General features: G+C 35.6%; 1 protein-coding gene across 8 annotated transcripts in view; it reads right to left on the bottom strand.

Moving 5' to 3' along the window:
- Positions 1-1209: 1209 nt before the first annotated feature.
- The window catches only part of VRK1 (VRK serine/threonine kinase 1), a 33551-nt gene continuing 17828 nt past the window's right edge, over positions 1210-16932 (bottom strand). For 5 of the 8 annotated variants that reach the window (XM_085225582.1, XM_085225579.1, XM_085225584.1 and 2 more), the window contains 5 exons: positions 16477-16535; positions 16113-16291; positions 15229-15585; positions 10657-10750; positions 1210-2662 (listed from right to left, as the gene is read on the bottom strand). In XM_085225582.1, coding sequence (XP_085081708.1) covers positions 2580-2662; positions 10657-10750; positions 15229-15585; positions 16113-16291; positions 16477-16535 — 772 coding nt within the window. In that variant the 3' untranslated portion in view covers positions 1210-2579. The remainder of the gene's footprint in view (positions 2663-10656; positions 10751-15228; positions 15586-16112; positions 16292-16476; positions 16536-16932) is intronic. The other 3 variants (XM_085225585.1, XM_085225586.1, XM_085225587.1) reach the window with 3 other exon arrangements.

Here is a 16932-nt window from a genome sequence, read left to right as displayed (position 1 = left end):
AAATACAATCTGTCTGCTAAATGTTCAAGCACTAAAAGAAGCATTCTCTGCTTCATTATCAATATCCTCATTACAGCATCAGTTGAAGTGCCAACTAGTTCTCCTGTGAAGATTTATCATGTATGGTGGCCACTTTGAAACATAGGTAGCAGAGTCTTTAACATTCCCTACTCAAGTGTCTCCCTGCTGTGCCTGTAAATGTCAGTCCAGTTTTTTCACGGCTGTGCACACAGATTAGAAACAGCAGGAGAGCTTGGGAGTATGACTACAATACCAGTAAGGACACTTGTCTTCATGGCACTGCTCAAGTGATGCTTGGAATGCAGGACCCTGCTGTTTTCTAATATTTACACACAACTGGAGTCATCAAGAGCAGTAAATGCAGTCTAAAGGCAGCTTGCTTCTTTTGTGTTAGGGGCTTTACTTTCAAATGGGATGTCAACAAAAATCTACTACACACTTCTCTTATAAAGTGATGCATTTCCCCATCACTGTTTTGCAAAACAGTGAGAACACGTGTACAAACACATACAATATGCAATACATACAGCAGTAATGCAGGTTATGATCACAGCCTTCCACTTGGTCCATCCTTGACTATCCCAAAGCTTTAATATTTCACAGCAAGCCAGAGAAATTCTTGCCTATGAAGACTAGTTTTGTAGGGATTTTTTGTGTGAAAAGGAGACAAAACCTGCCTAGAACAGAAAGCACTTCTCAGTACAAACTTTTTTCCAAGACATTTTGGGTGGAAAGCTGTAGGGGCAGTTTATGAAATCTACTGCTCAAAACATTAATTTCAAAGATACAGAAATCTGTTTATTGCAATTGGTTTTGGTAGGGTCAAAAGAAAACACACTCCTAAAAACTTGAAAGAAAGCAAGTTTATCAGTAAATAAGTCACTAAAAATATTAAAATCTGAAACAACTAAAGTACAAACAAAGTGATGTATGCAAGATAAGTAAGAGAATAAAATACGCTTTCTTGACAATGGTTATCCAGAACAGCTTAATGCTTTTTGAAAAAAAAATACTGAGTTCATTAAAATAATAGCTTGATTTGAGGAGATTCACATGAGGGACTTCAGCAATCCTATTTCTGTTTCTGAAATAGAATGCTACACTTAAGAGACTTCAGCCACACTTTGATAATACCTAGGAAAATGAGCCCATATAGCAGTCTAAATAAAAACAACAAGGCTCTAGACCTTTTATATACGAGTTTCCAGTTTTATTTGAAAACAAAAAATCCCCTTGTTTTCAAAACATTACCTCATCATTCATACAGCATTTTATGCTAGCGCATTTTTTTCAGTGTGTAGCTACTCAAACATTGTACTATCAAGCAAGCAGTACACTGGACATCCACACAAAAACACTACCCATTGGCTCAAATGGATTCCTTTTGGTTTGTCAAACTTTACAGCACACTCTCTCTAATAAGAATTATGTTCATGCCCTAATTATATGCATTTTTCTGGTATTGTGGTATGTAAACAAAAAGTAGAGGTATTTCACACTGAAATACTGATGTGTTTTTTTTGTTGTTTTTTTTTTTTTTTTTTAAATTTACAACACCAAAGAAAAGACTCAAAGCCAAGCAAAGAAGTGCTTTTAAGGAGATTTTGGGAGCTTATATGTTTCTTAGCTATTAAAAAAGGAAACCCAATATTTGGTTATGAGAAGTGCACGTGAGTCAAGCTTTCACTGAAATTAGATACCTTAAAAAGTTATAATTCATATTTATTAACTTCTTCAGGCTCTTCACTGATATAAAACAAAACCCTGAGAGGTAAGTTGAGGATTGCTAGTTCCTTCCTCCCCTCCCTTCCCCTATCCCCCCCTTTTTTTTTTTTTTTTTTTTTTTCTTTTTTTTCCTTTAAACTCTGGACCTTATATCTGAAATTCTGGTTTCTTTATTCCAGAAGAACTCTGAATAGTGAGAAAATGATACAGAAACAAATACTATTTAAAAAAAGAAAAAGAGCTCACACTCAAACTCAATACCTATCCTAAAAAGAATTATTTAAACACATTTTATAATAAACTGGAATAGAAAGGTGTATTTTACTATTTTGTTATCTCAATTAAAATACTTGAGAAATATTTAAAACGTCTATTATTTCAAACTCCTGACTTAATCATCTCAGTGTACATTTAAGTGAACACTTTCAAATTTACTCAAAATTAAAAGAAATCAAATGCCACACTATTGCTCCTTAAAAAGAACCATAACAAAACTGTATTATAAAGCAGAAAAAAAACCCACTCTTTTAGTTTGCATTTATATACACAAATTCATCTTAAAAAATAAAAATGCACCCTCGCTTCAAAGTTGGCAAAATTTTTCATTGGTACTACAGCAGACATAACTTATACAAATATTTTACTAAAACATTTATTATTCGAAAAAACAAGTACAAGCAGCAGTCCAAGATTTTGTTGTTGCTGTTGTTTTTATAGGAATTATTACGTAAAAAAGGGAATGAAATAAATTCCAGTGCTACAGTAACTGAAAAAAAAAACAAAAAAAAAAAAAAAACCCAGAGATGAGCTGAAGAGCAACTTAAGTTCATTATTTACTTCTGGACTCTCTTCCTGGTTGCTGTGCTTTTCTTGGTTTTTGGTGACGTTGTTTTTCGTGTTCTGGTAGCTACCGCTTCTGTAATTCGATAAAAAAAGAAAGAAAAAAAAGAGAAGAACATAGGTAAAATAACAGAAATGAATCATAATAAATTACGTTGCTGCATTTTAAGAGGATAGATCAACTCAAATTACTCATTTGGTTTTGATTTATGAGAGGATGGAAACAGAAACAGGAATTTACCACAATTTCTGGGAACCAACATTATCCTGAGAACAAGACATTATACGCTTCAGTTTTTCAAACCATTTACATACAGTTTAGCAAATTTAAAAGCCCACCTTCAGCAAAAGATGCAGAATCATTCAAATCCTAAATTCCTCCTTCCTCCCCATGTGCTAAATCGCAGTTGTGATCCCTTCCTCCGTTTAGAGGGAAAGATAAAACTGCTTGCAAGTCATGAAAAGTCTCCTTCTTTTACTGCTCCTCTCTGAGTGCATGCTCCCTTGCCGTCTCACCTTCAGCATTACAGTAAGGCCTTATGCTTTGGAGACTCTCCCATTTTATTTATTAACCTCAATTCCAATTGTATTGTATTACATTGTGTTATTCTGCATTCCAATATCATATTCACTAAATTAACTTTCTTCCTCAGATCACTGCTGCTGCTGTTTGGTTTTCAGGCCCATCTCCCTACCCTTTCACCTTTCCCCCCTCCCTTCTCCCTTTCCCAAGGCACAGGTCTGCAGGTCCCCCCCAGCCCCATTAGTCAGGGAACCAGGCTGAACTGGCCCATAAACTGTAGACAAACTTACTATTTGACAACATTTAAATAAAAAAAAAACAACAATCAAGTCTGTAATCTAAAAAAGATTCTTAGTAAACCTGAAAGACAAGTTGTTCAAGGAGACCATACATAAGAGCAGCAAGAAAACCAGATCATTTCCATGAACCACATTCATCTCATCACTTTTGAGAAAATAATACCACAATAAAACTTGCTACCATCTTCAGTAACACAGTAAAATGCTTTTCACCATCTATTCATGGTATTTTTCAGATAATTTTTATCTTGACTTGGTAGATTCACAGAATTGCTTGTTTTGGATGGGACCTTAAACATCATCTAGTTCCAACTCCCTGCTGTGGGCAGGTTTACCAATGAGACTAACTTCCTCCTTAAAGACAGCATGCCTAATTATGTAAGTTCTTGCCTGTTGATCTACATATAACCCTAAAGTTCCTGCCAACTTTCTAATCTGTTTCTGACAAATAACATAAGACTGAGTTTCATAGAAGTCCTTCACAAAGAAGCTTTTTACATAAGACAACCGCCTTCAAGCGCTATGAATCACTGTTGAAGCTCATGAGTAAATTTGAAGAAAAGAAACAAGGCAAAGAACAATGCACAACAAACCAAAATAGCCTCGTGCCCACTAGAAACCAAAACTACACCAAGAAAAGCAAAGTGTTATTGTTTATTATGTAATTTAATTTGCTCTTAAGATGTTGTTCTGAAATGAAAAAATACTAATATCAACTTTGAACAATGTCTCCATTCTTCACATGAAGAAAAAAATGCTTTTTGGTCCAAAAACATTTACTACCATTCAGCACAAAACTACAAATAGATTTTGTTAGTGTATCTTTGATTAATAAATCACCTCAGAAAAAATTGACAGTTCTGATGATGGTTTCTTGTTATTGAACAGAGCAGCTTTATCAATGAAAGACCTACTCTGGCAAAATACCATACACCCTCCAATCACAAGTGCTATTTAAAAAATGAAATCTATTTTGGTAAAATATTTACAAATACTGGAGTACTGGTAACTGAAAGCTACGTAAACAGGTATCAAATCAAAATAGCAACTCAACTGCGTAAAACATTCCTTTTCCCAGATATATTACATCATATTCTCAAATATTAGTTCATATTTTTCAAAGTCACACAATATTTCAGCAACAACAAGTGTAAATTCTAGCAAGCAACAGAAATAACTAAGTTTTTAACCTGAGTAGCTTCAGTGGCATGTAGGCTAAATTATTGGAACAGGTTGCCCAGTCATGTGGTGAAATGTCCCATCCCTGGACACTTTCAAGGCCATACTGGATCAGCACCTGGGCAACCTGATCTAACTGTGGATGTCCTTGATCACTGCAGGGGAATTGGACTAGATGACCTTTAAAGGTCCCTTCCAACTCTAAGGATTCTATGATTCTAATTCAATAAGAGCTTACCCATTTCTAATTGCCCTTACAACACCAAAAAGGAGAAGATAACAGCCACTCTGCCTCTCATTTTTCCTTTATTTTTATTGCAGTAAATTTTAAAGCTTTTCTAAATAAACATGCTGGTGGAGAATCTCCAAGAGGTTCGTAACAAAACAAAAAACAAACCTTGTCATGGTCCTTTTATTCTTAATTTGAAGTTTAAATAACAGCAATATTGGCTTAAACTATCTGATTAACTTGTGTTAAACATAAAACATCTTTAGCTTCAAAGTTTGCAGCTATTTCGGAATATCTGAAGATCTGTACCAAGAAGCCCACCTGCATTTTCAAAATTAGTTAGTCCAGTAACACATATTGCCCCCTCCCCACAAATTTTCCAGTATGAACATCAATTGTTTCCAAATATAGAAACAGTCCTGTGTGGGCAGCACCAAATGAGGATGCAAACAAAGCTATTACAACTGAAAGAGAGGGTTCTTATAAAGTAGATTAAACTGAATTAGGTTCATATAGGCAAAAAATAAACCAGATGGTGTCACTGCACAGCTTGTTTTGAGACTGCAACAAAGTTCAGTAGTGGCATAAAGAGTCCCACAGGCTCTAGAGGAATTATTAGACATGTTTACTATGGTATCTGATCCTCTCCGTGTAAACAATGTTATACAAGAGAAATCCAGCAGCACTGTATAAAGTTTTGGGTTCTGCTCTTCAAGAAAGCAGAAAGATGAGAAAAATGGGGGGAAAAAAGTGTGGTAATCATGGACTCAGCAAAAAAATGAACTGAACAGAGGGAAATAAAAGGAGATGAAAAAGTGTTGCCTTCAGTATTTATCAATTGTGCAAAGCAAAGCTGCAAAAAAAACGAGCCATTTTCACATCCACAGCGAGTATGATGACTTATAAGCTTAAAATGTCAAGAAGGAAAATTCATATTAACTAATGAAATTTCAAAAGAAAATAGAGCTTCTCAAAAAGCCATTTGCAGTAGTAAGGATTGTTAAGTGTCAGACGAGGCATTGACCAGGACTGTTTCAGAATGTTCACCACTGAAGTTTTAAAAGAAAATTATGGTATGCACCAGTATTAACACAGTTGTAGGTAGATAACCTGTTTTTGGACTGGTGTATGGAACAGATCATCTTTTGATGATGTTTTCCAGTTCTACATGAAGTATGAGAAACAAAATAACACTTGAGTCTAAAAATGACGTTTCTATGAACGACAGTGAGAGATTCTGATCATGAAATCACAGCTGCTAAGCAGAAATCTGTTACAACGTAGGTAACGAAAGTGACTGAGGATTACATCATAGGTGGAATATTTTAGAACACAACCATGTACAAATTTTAGACTCCAAAAAAATAACTGGTAAATGAAAAACACAAAGGAGCATGCATGCTGTCGATTAGCAGCTGCATCACTTGCATATGCTGAATTTACATTGAAACAAGACTGAGTCCATGCAAGTTTCTGTATAATGGTGCCAGAAATTACAGTCTATACAAGCTCTTGTACTAACCATCATTAAACAATATAGCTACCACCTTCTGCTCTTAAAAGAAGCACAAGCAAATGAACACACTGATCAGCCACAAAGTTTCCTTTCCCCCTCCAGCCCCTTTTCCTTTGAAAAGAAGAAACAAGGAAGCACGTAGTCCTTTGACATGCCCTTTCCCAACTCCTTCACAGAACTCTGCATAACTAATAAAGACCTGTAGAGTAACACTTCTGAAACAAGAATTTTTTGTACTTGGAAGACTACTGAAGTGATTGCAAGAGGAACTAGAAGTTTTAGTTAGTTGCCTTGTTCCCTCAGCAGTTTTTTTTGGTCTAACAACAACAAAGAAATCAAAACACACTTCAGCAGAAGAAATAGACCAGAAGAATATGAATAAATATGAATAAATATGAGTAAATATGAAAACACTATGGGAGAAAAGAGAGAGGAAAGAAGGGTGGCAGAGCTGTAGGATGGGGTTTGAATTTCAGTACCCTGTTATGTCTTGTTTGCTATACTAAATGAAATCAATTTATTTTCATAGGAAAATATGGAAATACATAAGGACACAAGAACATATCATTTCACTACTTTTATGCCTGCTTATTTCCTAAAGATATCATTGACTCTGAGCGTTCTGGAAAAAAAAAAAAAAAAAAAAAAGAAAGTAATATAAAATTGCTCCAGATAAAACTGAAAGACTTATTTACTTCTATTTGCTGAAGAGGCTCCAAAACACAACTGTACAAACTTACATAAAACAGTAGTCACATGTAGCACGTGTTTAAAAACAGCCTTCCTCTTCACTGCACACCAGTTTGCAGGAAGAATAAGATTTAGGTTAAACATGTACCTTAAACCTTGAAAAGGAGACTGTTTCCTGTATGATTCTGAGTCACTAAATGTCTTTTTTTCTGGCTTTTCTGGAGAAAAATTTAATTCCAGGATTTGTACCTGAGTTTAAATTACAACGTGCTCAAAACACTGCGCAGTATCTTCAGGTCACAGAACAAGAAAAAAGCAAACATCTCTTATCTTAAATGAGATAGCTATACACATTTTCCTCAGATTTTTTTTTTCAATGCTTTTAAAATACTTTACATTTAATGCTTTTCATTAGCAGCAAATGAAAGAAAGTTCCACGAGACACAATAGGGGACATTAATGTATTTTATTTTATAAAGGTGTTTATAGTCTTAGGAGTCTGAAGAGACTGCACAGAAATAAGATAAGAAAGAAACTGTTCCAAGCAGACAGGAATATACAGGAGTATACCTTACTTTACATATAGGAAATTGAAAATAGGTGGTTATTATCATCATCATGAGTAAAAAAGGAGAAGAGAGAGGAAAGGAGAGAAGAACAACAGATAATTAGAACTACTGTAAAGAACAGGTTTTTGCTGAAAATGTTTATACTAAGGTGTAAGTTGAAGGGGTAGGAATCTAACAGTAATGTGTGCTTAGGTGTGGAGTACAAAGATAAGTAACAAGTAGTGTCACAGACAAGCTAAAAAAAATCCTATTATTTGCTTACTCCTAAAACTCGATAAGACCAACAATCCCCTAAATATAAAATGGAATCCAAGTATAGATTTAATCTAACATTAAGTAATCAATCTTGATTAAAGAAAAGAGTTTTAGGACAAAAACTCAGATTCTGATTTATGCAAAGCTATGAAACGTAAATAAACTCAAAGCTAAGTATCTATTAATTAAGAAATGCTACTAAACCTCACATGTTTTTTTTTGATGTTTTGTTTTGTTTTTTGTTTTTTTAATACACTGCAAGAGTAGCTGAAGACTCCAGCTAAGGCCTTACAATGTTAGATGTTGTGTAGCAATATAGCCATGCACAATTCCTACTTTTGGCAATGCTACTTATTAAAAAATCCCATTTAAAAAGTACTTTCCATTTCAGGCCTACTCTAGAATTTCACTGTATTTCTCTCCACTCCAATTAATAAAATCCTTTTTTTATTATTTTTAAAATAATTTTGAAAATGAAAGGGATTCTATAAAAAAAAAAAAATCTATTTGATACAATCCAATCTTTATCAAACCCAAGATTACAGAAAACTCCCAGAGATAATAGCTTTGAACTCTACAGGTTGCTTTGAACCTGGGACTGTTTACAAATTCTCGTAAAACTCTTATTTATGGTACTTTCACAGAAGTTCTCTACAGTAGCTGCCTAATCCACACACACTGACTTTTAAAAAAACGTACTAGAACTATTAATATTATGCAATACACCCCTGCAGAAGCATTGGTGGATACATATAGTGCATGGCAAAATAGGAAAATAACAGTATCATCACTTATAAGTTTGCATATTTTATATCATACATGAAGGTAGCTAATACAAAAAAAAACCACTGTAACAGAATGTAAAAAGAAGATTTTCTTTTAAATTGAAGTCATGTCTTTTAATAGTATTTTTACTGGTGGAAAAAGATCAACTAGTATTAATTTGTTATCATTCATAGTATCTTGAAATTCTGGCGTTCAGGAAAGGATATGGAAGGATATGAGTTCTCGTTACAGAAAAGAAAGAATAAACTGATTATAATACGCTATTTTTAACTTCTTTAAAAAATAATTTTCATTATTCATTTATGTACACCACAACTTGTTTCTTGAGACCTTTCTGAAATTCAGTTGCTGAAGAGTCTAACACTCCTGCTAGTGAGATGGCGCTTACTGTACTTATCTGGAGTGACCACTCTTACACTGACAGCCAAAAGGAACAGATCAAAAAAAGAATTTCAAGGTGCCTAACCCTTCTTCTGCTCTTTCCTATTCCTCCACCAAGCTTGACTCTCTCTGATCACAGCACTAGGAGATTTCTTTACTGGCAGAATCCCTAACAGACCTCTGAGCACCATGGTATACTCAAACTGCCGCACAGCTGGATTGGGATCTTTTGGGACTGGATTAGACAACTCAGGTTTTCTAAGTAGCTGGCTGCAGATAGCATTAATTAGCTAAACAGAAAGAAGCTGCATGACTCTTTTTGCTACTCTTAAGACCAAATACTCCGGAAACATTTGAACACCTTAGGAGTAACCCCTGTTATGAGTAATGCCAGACATACGTACCACATGTTAGAAACCAATCAAATAGTATTAAAAAAAATTTTGAATGTTCTTGCATGACTGAACTTTAATTTCTAAGGATGCATCAAGAACTTAGTCATGTTAATGGATAGTAAACTTTAAGGTATCTTTTAGTCACAAGACTAAACACATAAGAGAAACAAGTCCACATTAACGTAAAATTAGTCAGATTAGGAAATACAGTTCTAAACACTTCTGTAATCAGCTATTTTCAATCTGACAAAAGCATCAGAATTCTAAGATTATGAAACAGATGCCTTTTCTTTCAATACAGATTTATGAATCATGTTTAAAGTGAGTTTTTAATGCCAAATTTGAAGAGAACAAAAATGAGTAAGTGCATGTGTATCTTTTTAATCAGAACTCACCTCATCCCCGCTTAGTATTCATTAAATTGAGTAGCACAAAAAGGTGAAACTAGAACCGTTTCACCTATAAAACTACCAAGAGAAGGTATAAACGTAAATTTATGTCCACCACTTGTTTTAACTACTGGATACTAAAAATACCCATCCCCTCCCAAATAACTTCAATTAGTCTGAAAAATCTTAGCACTTATATAGTTGAGATTTGGATTGCAATTTCTGAAGCCTTTTTTCGTTTCAATCTATGAAAATCTCAATCCACAATCACAGAGGAGTTTAAAGAGAAGCGCAACATGTAATACCACACTTCAGAAGTGTACGCTCTGCCCACATGCACCAAAACACAAGTTGCAAGTAGTCAACAGTATTTAAACTAAAAAATTGTTTCAAGGCCTTCAATAAAATGTTAAAACAAACAATAAAAGTCAGCATCGTGTCAAATAACTATTTCCTTCAAAGAAAGTATAATCTAGCTAATTAGCATTATTTCAGCTGCTGAGAGACTAGAAAGTTCTTAATAAATTCAGATCAATAATTCAAAAGGCATTCAAGTAAGAGAAATAATCACAGATTTTAATGATTGCTGTTCTATAATGTGAACAGCTGAAAATGAACAGAGCAGTGTCACCTTCTGGAACAATACTAGCTTAATTACTTGTACTTTGTACCACACTGAGTAAATACACTGGAGTAATTCCATAACTTAACGATATCACTGCTTTTGAAATGTTTTATTTTTCCACTCTGCAATGCACCTTCATCAATCATTTTTTTAAATAAGGAGATTTGTTTTGAGGTAGAGTTTATTACAATCACTTTATTAATTTTAGAGTACTAGAATGATTTTTTGACTTACTGGAAGAAGCAGGCTTCTTTTTTTCTGGACTTCCTGCATCTTCCATTTCTGCTTCACTGCTCTCATTGGCTGCAGCTGCTGCCTTTCTTTTTTTCTGTAAATGAAATGGCAATTGAACTCAAAAAGTACAAGATATATTATCCTCACAAGATATTCTACAATTTTAACCATCATTTCCTCGTATAGTTCAAGCTATCAGTTGTAGAGAACACCTATTCATTTATCAATGTAAGAATACCAGTACTAGGCAACAAACAGCTTAAAAGTTCAGCTCCCCTACTTACAAATCACATCAGTTGGAATTTCAATGTATGAAAACGTAAGTTTTTTATGATCAAAATCTATTTTATTTAAATAGATGGTTACAAATGGCTGAATGGTTACAAATCAATTCATCTGAAAAAGAATCTCAAAGAACACAAAAAACCATTTTACCCCAAGTTTATGTTAATGACTTTTTCTTAAGCAATTTTTCTTAAGCATCACTAAATTCAAGTTTATCTGGCTTCTGAAGGCTTGCTTTGCACAACTTAAAAGTTGCTAACATCTGCTAACAGTATGTTATTACTTTTACCTAATAGCAATGATGGGTTCTATTCCAAAGAGAAGTACAACTCTACTCAACATACCTCATCTTAAAATTCCTAAATTGATAGTAACCTTATTATCTGTGTAGTACAATTAATCTTGCTTTTGCAAACTATTCTTACGGTAGTTACGAAAATATTTTATTCAAAACCCACATCATTTCTGCAAAGGATTAGCTGACCTATATTTGTAGCAGAGATTTAGCAACAATTGAGGAACAGTAGAAGAGTTTATTTATTTTTTTTTCCCCCCAAACCTTGTAAGACTATAGCTTTACTAATATAGCTTCTTAAGTGGTTACAACTTCACATGGCTCCTGAGAGAAGGGGAGAGTGCATTACATCTTTCCTTTCCAAAGTGTTGCTTCATGATTACCATCTAAACCCTGCTGGGCTGAACAGATTGGTTCGATAATTACATACAATAACTGCAGTGGGCAGGTAACCCTCAGCTGGCACAGGGCAGCTCCCCTGTGAGAACTTCCATATGCAAACTGCACTGATGGAGTGCATTAGGTACATCTTTCCTGCCGGTGCACAGGCCTGATTACCGCCAGCCAAGACTCCAAGGTTAGCATGTCAGCAGATTTGTGATGCATTAGGCAGGAATAAACACAGACACTTTTGTTCATTCTGACCAAAATTAAGGAAGACTATTTCAGTGCTGTACTGCTTTTATATGAGAGATAATACCTTCCTTGCAATTGTACTAGAAAACATTTTAAATGCTCATCAGAAAAACAGATATCCAATATATGCCACACAAAAGCAAAATACATTTATCTTGTTTCCAAGCTTATTTAATAAAAATGGTTTCTTAATCTTGATGCAGGTGAATTACATAGTAATAGAAATCAGGCTGCATTCATCTAACAATAGCTACACCTGTGTATCTGAGGCCCATCATTAAATTAAAAACCACATTTTCCAATTGGTTGCCAGTATTTCCCAGCAACTCTCCAGTACTAAACAAAAGTAACATGTGGTCCTTGCCCTGAATAATTTAGTACAGAGTTACAGATACTTCCTTCAATACACAGGATTGCAAGTTTTCTTTTCAGCTAGAACTATTGCAAAATACCACACACACAAACCAACATGCATGTATTTAAAAAAAAAAAAAAAAAAAGTCCTCCAGGAAAACTGTGGACTGCGTTTCATTTACTTAAACATCTGGGACAACCTGAGTCACTGGAGTCATGACACTGAAGACAAAATGTTAACCTTTAACATAGCAGGCATCTGTGCATTTTCGCCAGATACCAGTGCTGGAGAACGAGATTCCATGCTTATATGCAATGAACAATGCACATCATGGCTCAATTACTTACATAAGCCGAATACACAAGAGAATCCTACATCCTAACAATTAGATGGAAGCTAGAAATTCTCTTCTAGTCAGGAAATACCAAAGTTTCAGAACACCAAATGACACTTTCAAGACAGCATACAATAGACTGCCCTAAAGGAATTGAAGAATAGTTGTTTTAAGACTTAGCAAAACTGAATGATTGGTACAGCCAAAAACGTCACAAACACTCTATGCTACAGGTCAACATCTTCTCAAAGGTGGGAGCCAGACTCCATTTTTCTTTTCCAAATTAGACTTCAATCATGCCAAAAGAAATTCAGAACGTGGTGAAAGATACTGGTTTTCTGAGGCAACATGGTACTAATCAATGGTAAAAAGCAGCTTCTAACACTTTGGATCATAGAGAGTGCTCATCTTTCAAAAAGTCAAGATAAGCTTCTTGTCACTACTAAAAAACCAAATATTTTTAATTAGTATATTATGTTCTTCCTTTTTTTCCTCTGTCTACCTAACTGTTCAGCAATTCTGTAGTTCAGCTATCTCTCAACTAGCACAGATTTTTTTGTGAGGGAAAGGTGGGGGGGAGGAAGTACAGAAAGAGGTCCAAGTGTAAAAACACTAACCAATGCTAGTGCAAAAGAACCCATGGAAAACTATTACTATACACTTTGGTCTTGACTGATACAGGTTACAGAAATAAGACTTGGGTAGTTTTATTCCAATGGAAACGTTCACCAGCCATCTCTGCTTGACATGGACATTAAAGGTCACAGATGTTGACTCTGCAGCAAGCCAACTTATTCAGCAAATAACCCAGTCAACCATTAAACAGGTTTGGGTTTTTTTTTGTTTGTTTGCTTTTCCAAAACACTGAAGTCATGTCGAACCACAAACAAAAAAGAATTTATACTAATAAACTCTCCTTTTGGACAGATCTTTACACTTAATTCTGTAGAAAATGAGACAAAAGCCACAGAATTTCGGCCAGAGGAAACTGGGCAGTTCACTGGGCAAAAATGAAGAAAGAAAATCTGGAGATATATCCTTAGAAAACCAAGAACCAGCAACATTTTCTTCCCCAGTCACAACGGTAAACGGGCAGAAATTTTGTATTTAGGTTGCTCCGAAAGTAATGCCTCCTATTTATTTTCATGGAAACTACAGATACACAGAGCACAACAACACTACTTGACAGAGCAAATTCTTGGCTACAAAGCACTGTTTTTCAATATAATCACCAATATTAGCTGATTTGTGTAGATGAGCTGATTGAGATGCTCTTCATTTCATGATGTAAAAGCTGCATGGCCATCCAGAATGCAGCTTGGCTTCCACATCACTGCCACCACTGTTGAAATGCACCAGCCACTGCCTCACTGCACTCACAGCTGCTGTTTGGTCTCCAGAAATGTTCAGCAAGTATCAGTGAATGTCAGCGGATTCCATTTTTTCTGCATGAAGGAATTCAATTCCACACTTTTGCTTCATACTTCTACATCAGACTCCATTTTGACAGACTGCCACTCTGCTGCCATCTGTCACATGGCAACAAAATGTAATGGAATACTAGTGGGAAGGTTCAACCTGTACTACCATACCACCACCATCTCTCTCTGGCATCATGGGCCAATATAATAAAATAGGAGGCATTATTTTCACAGCAGCTCTCTTAATATTATCCTGTATTATAATTCTCAACTCCCTGGTTCATACTAGAGAAACCAATGAAATGTCTACTTTTTAAGATATGCAGTTAGGTCATAAATACAGTTTGAAGTACAGGATATTTATTATTCAACTGCTTGCCCTTTTTTTATCCTTATTAAAAATCATTTTATATCTTATGGAAGTCGAATTCTAAAAAGCTTTTACACTGCACTCAAATTTAAGTCCAAACCTGGAGTTTAAAGGCTTTTTAAATACGAGAAACAAAATACTCCCAGGCTACCATTATAATTTGGGTTCATAAATAACATTACATCGTTGTGACTTCAATATGTAAGCATCAGTATCAAGGGGCATAAGAAACCGTATTTAAAAACAAACTTTGAACTAGTCTTGGAAAGAAAGCTACTATCAGGAAGTTCAACAAGGCAAAGTGCACATGGGTGCTGCAGCCTGGTCAGAGTAATCCTAGCCATGAACACAGACTGAGGGATGAATAAATTGAGAGCAGCCTTGAGGAAAAGGACTTGGGGATTCCGGTGGATGAAAAACTGACTAACAGCACACATCTGTAGGCTGGAAAGCCAAGTGTATCCTGGGCTACAACCAAAAAACAAAAACAAAACAAAACAAAACAAAACAAAAAAAAAACAGAAGGTCTGGCAGGTCAAGGGAAGTGATTCTCACCCTCTGCCATTTTTAGACCCCACTTGGAACAATACGTTCAGCTCTTGGGCCTCCAGCTCAAAAATGACGCAGTGCTGCTGGGAGCAGGCCCAGAGGAGAGCTAGGACGATGATTAGAAGTCTGGAGCACATCTCCTATGAATAGATGCTGAAAGAGCTTTGATTTTCTTTTCTCTAGCCTGAAGAAGGCTGCAGAGAGACCTTAATGCAGCTATTAAACAGCTTGTTCTGAAAGTAATGCCTCCTATTTATTTCCACTGAAACTACAATTACATAGAGCACAATTAACACTGTTTGATAGAGCAAATTCTCAGCTACATACCATCGTTTCCAATGCACTGAAGCCAATATTCAGCTCCGTACAGAGTTCTCTGGTTGTAATCCCCAGATTTGAGTGGATGAGCTGATTGAGACGCTCTTCATTTCTTGGTGTGACAGCTGTGCATGGCCGTCCGGAACGTGGCTTGTCTTTCAGGTCATTGTCACCACTGCTGAAACGCACCACCCACCGCCTCACTGTGCTCACATCCACTGTTTGGTCTCCATAAACGTTCAGCAAGCGTCGATGTATGTCAATAGGTGCAATTTTTTCCGCATGGAGGAATTCAATTATGCACCGTTGCTTCATACGTGCTTCCATGCCAGATGCCATTATGTCAGACTGCCCCTCTGCTGCCATCTGTCACACGGCAACAAAATGTAACGGAATACTGGTGGGAAGGTTCAACCTCTACTGTCAAACCACCAACATCCGCCCCTAATGCCATGGGCCAACACAATAACATAGGAGGCATTACTTTCAGAGCAGCCCTCATACTTAAATGGGCTTACAAGAATAACAGAGAAACTTTTTAGAATGGCATGCAGTGATATAAGCAATGATTTTAAACTCAAAGAGAGTAGATTTACTATGAGGCACTGAAATAGATTCATCAGAGAAGAGGTGTTCAAGATCAGGGCAACGTGGTAGAGCAGAAGTTATCCTTGTCCATTATCTAATATGAAAGTACACCTACAAACATCATTCTGGATTAATTTTTCATAACAATTAGTGTAGTTAAGTCAGAGAAATGAGTATAACTTAAATAAACATCTCACTTATTTCCTACTCGATGCAGTAATGACACCTACTTCCAATATTACTAGTTTTTCCATTTAGCTCACAAGATGCATTAAAAGCTGTCAAATTCTTAAGAAAACAAAAACCTTTTGTACAGGGTTCATTTGCACGTCTCCGTTTTCTGACAAGCCGAAGTCAAGTACTCCATCATCTTTTTGTCCAATGGACTTGAGTCCTTGCAGAAGTATTTCTCGGAAATGTGCATACACAGGTTTCTCTTCATAGCTCAGTTGCTTCACCTTTTCCATATATTTCCTTATTTCATCTAAAGAAATGGTACTCCTGGTTAATTTCTGTATGTTTCTGTATTTCTAACATGAAGTATGAGAGGTTACACATGCATTAATTATGCTGCTTACTTAAAGATGTTATTTATAAACTCATTATGACTTTATTACAACACGTTTTAGAAAAAAAATAAGCACTGAAATTTAAAATAGCTCCTCTTACCTGGTTTATTTTTCCCAGGAAAACATTTGTCCATCAACTCTGAAATATTATCTCTACATCTGAAAAAAGAAATTATTCAAAACTATTATTTCTTTCAAGTTTCAAAACTTAAAGCGTACTGACACTCTTTATAATTATGTTGCTTGGTCCACTGTCAGAGACGGGCAACACTAGTACATAAATCTTTGGTCAGATTTAGTATAGCCATTTTCAGGAGTGCAGGCTTGAGAACTTAATGAGTGCCACAAAGGCTACCAGAAATATGGCAAGTTTTTGTTCACCAGTTTGAATTCTTATAAATGTCAGCAAGTAGAAGACTGCTGGAAAAGCGCTGTTCCACTTCAAAATCTCACATACCAGTGCCCTTATCTCCTCTTGCTGGAGGACTATTTCTCTAGCTATATTATTCAAAGCAGATTCTGGGCCAAAGCAATAATGAAAAGGGGGGCAGAACTG

Source organism: Meleagris gallopavo, chromosome 5 (assembly GCF_905368555.1).
Source record: "Meleagris gallopavo chromosome 5, MGAL_WU_HG_1.1, whole genome shotgun sequence".
Classification (NCBI taxonomy): domain Eukaryota; kingdom Metazoa; phylum Chordata; class Aves; order Galliformes; family Phasianidae; genus Meleagris; species Meleagris gallopavo.
This window is presented reverse-complemented; position numbering and strand designations above follow the sequence as displayed.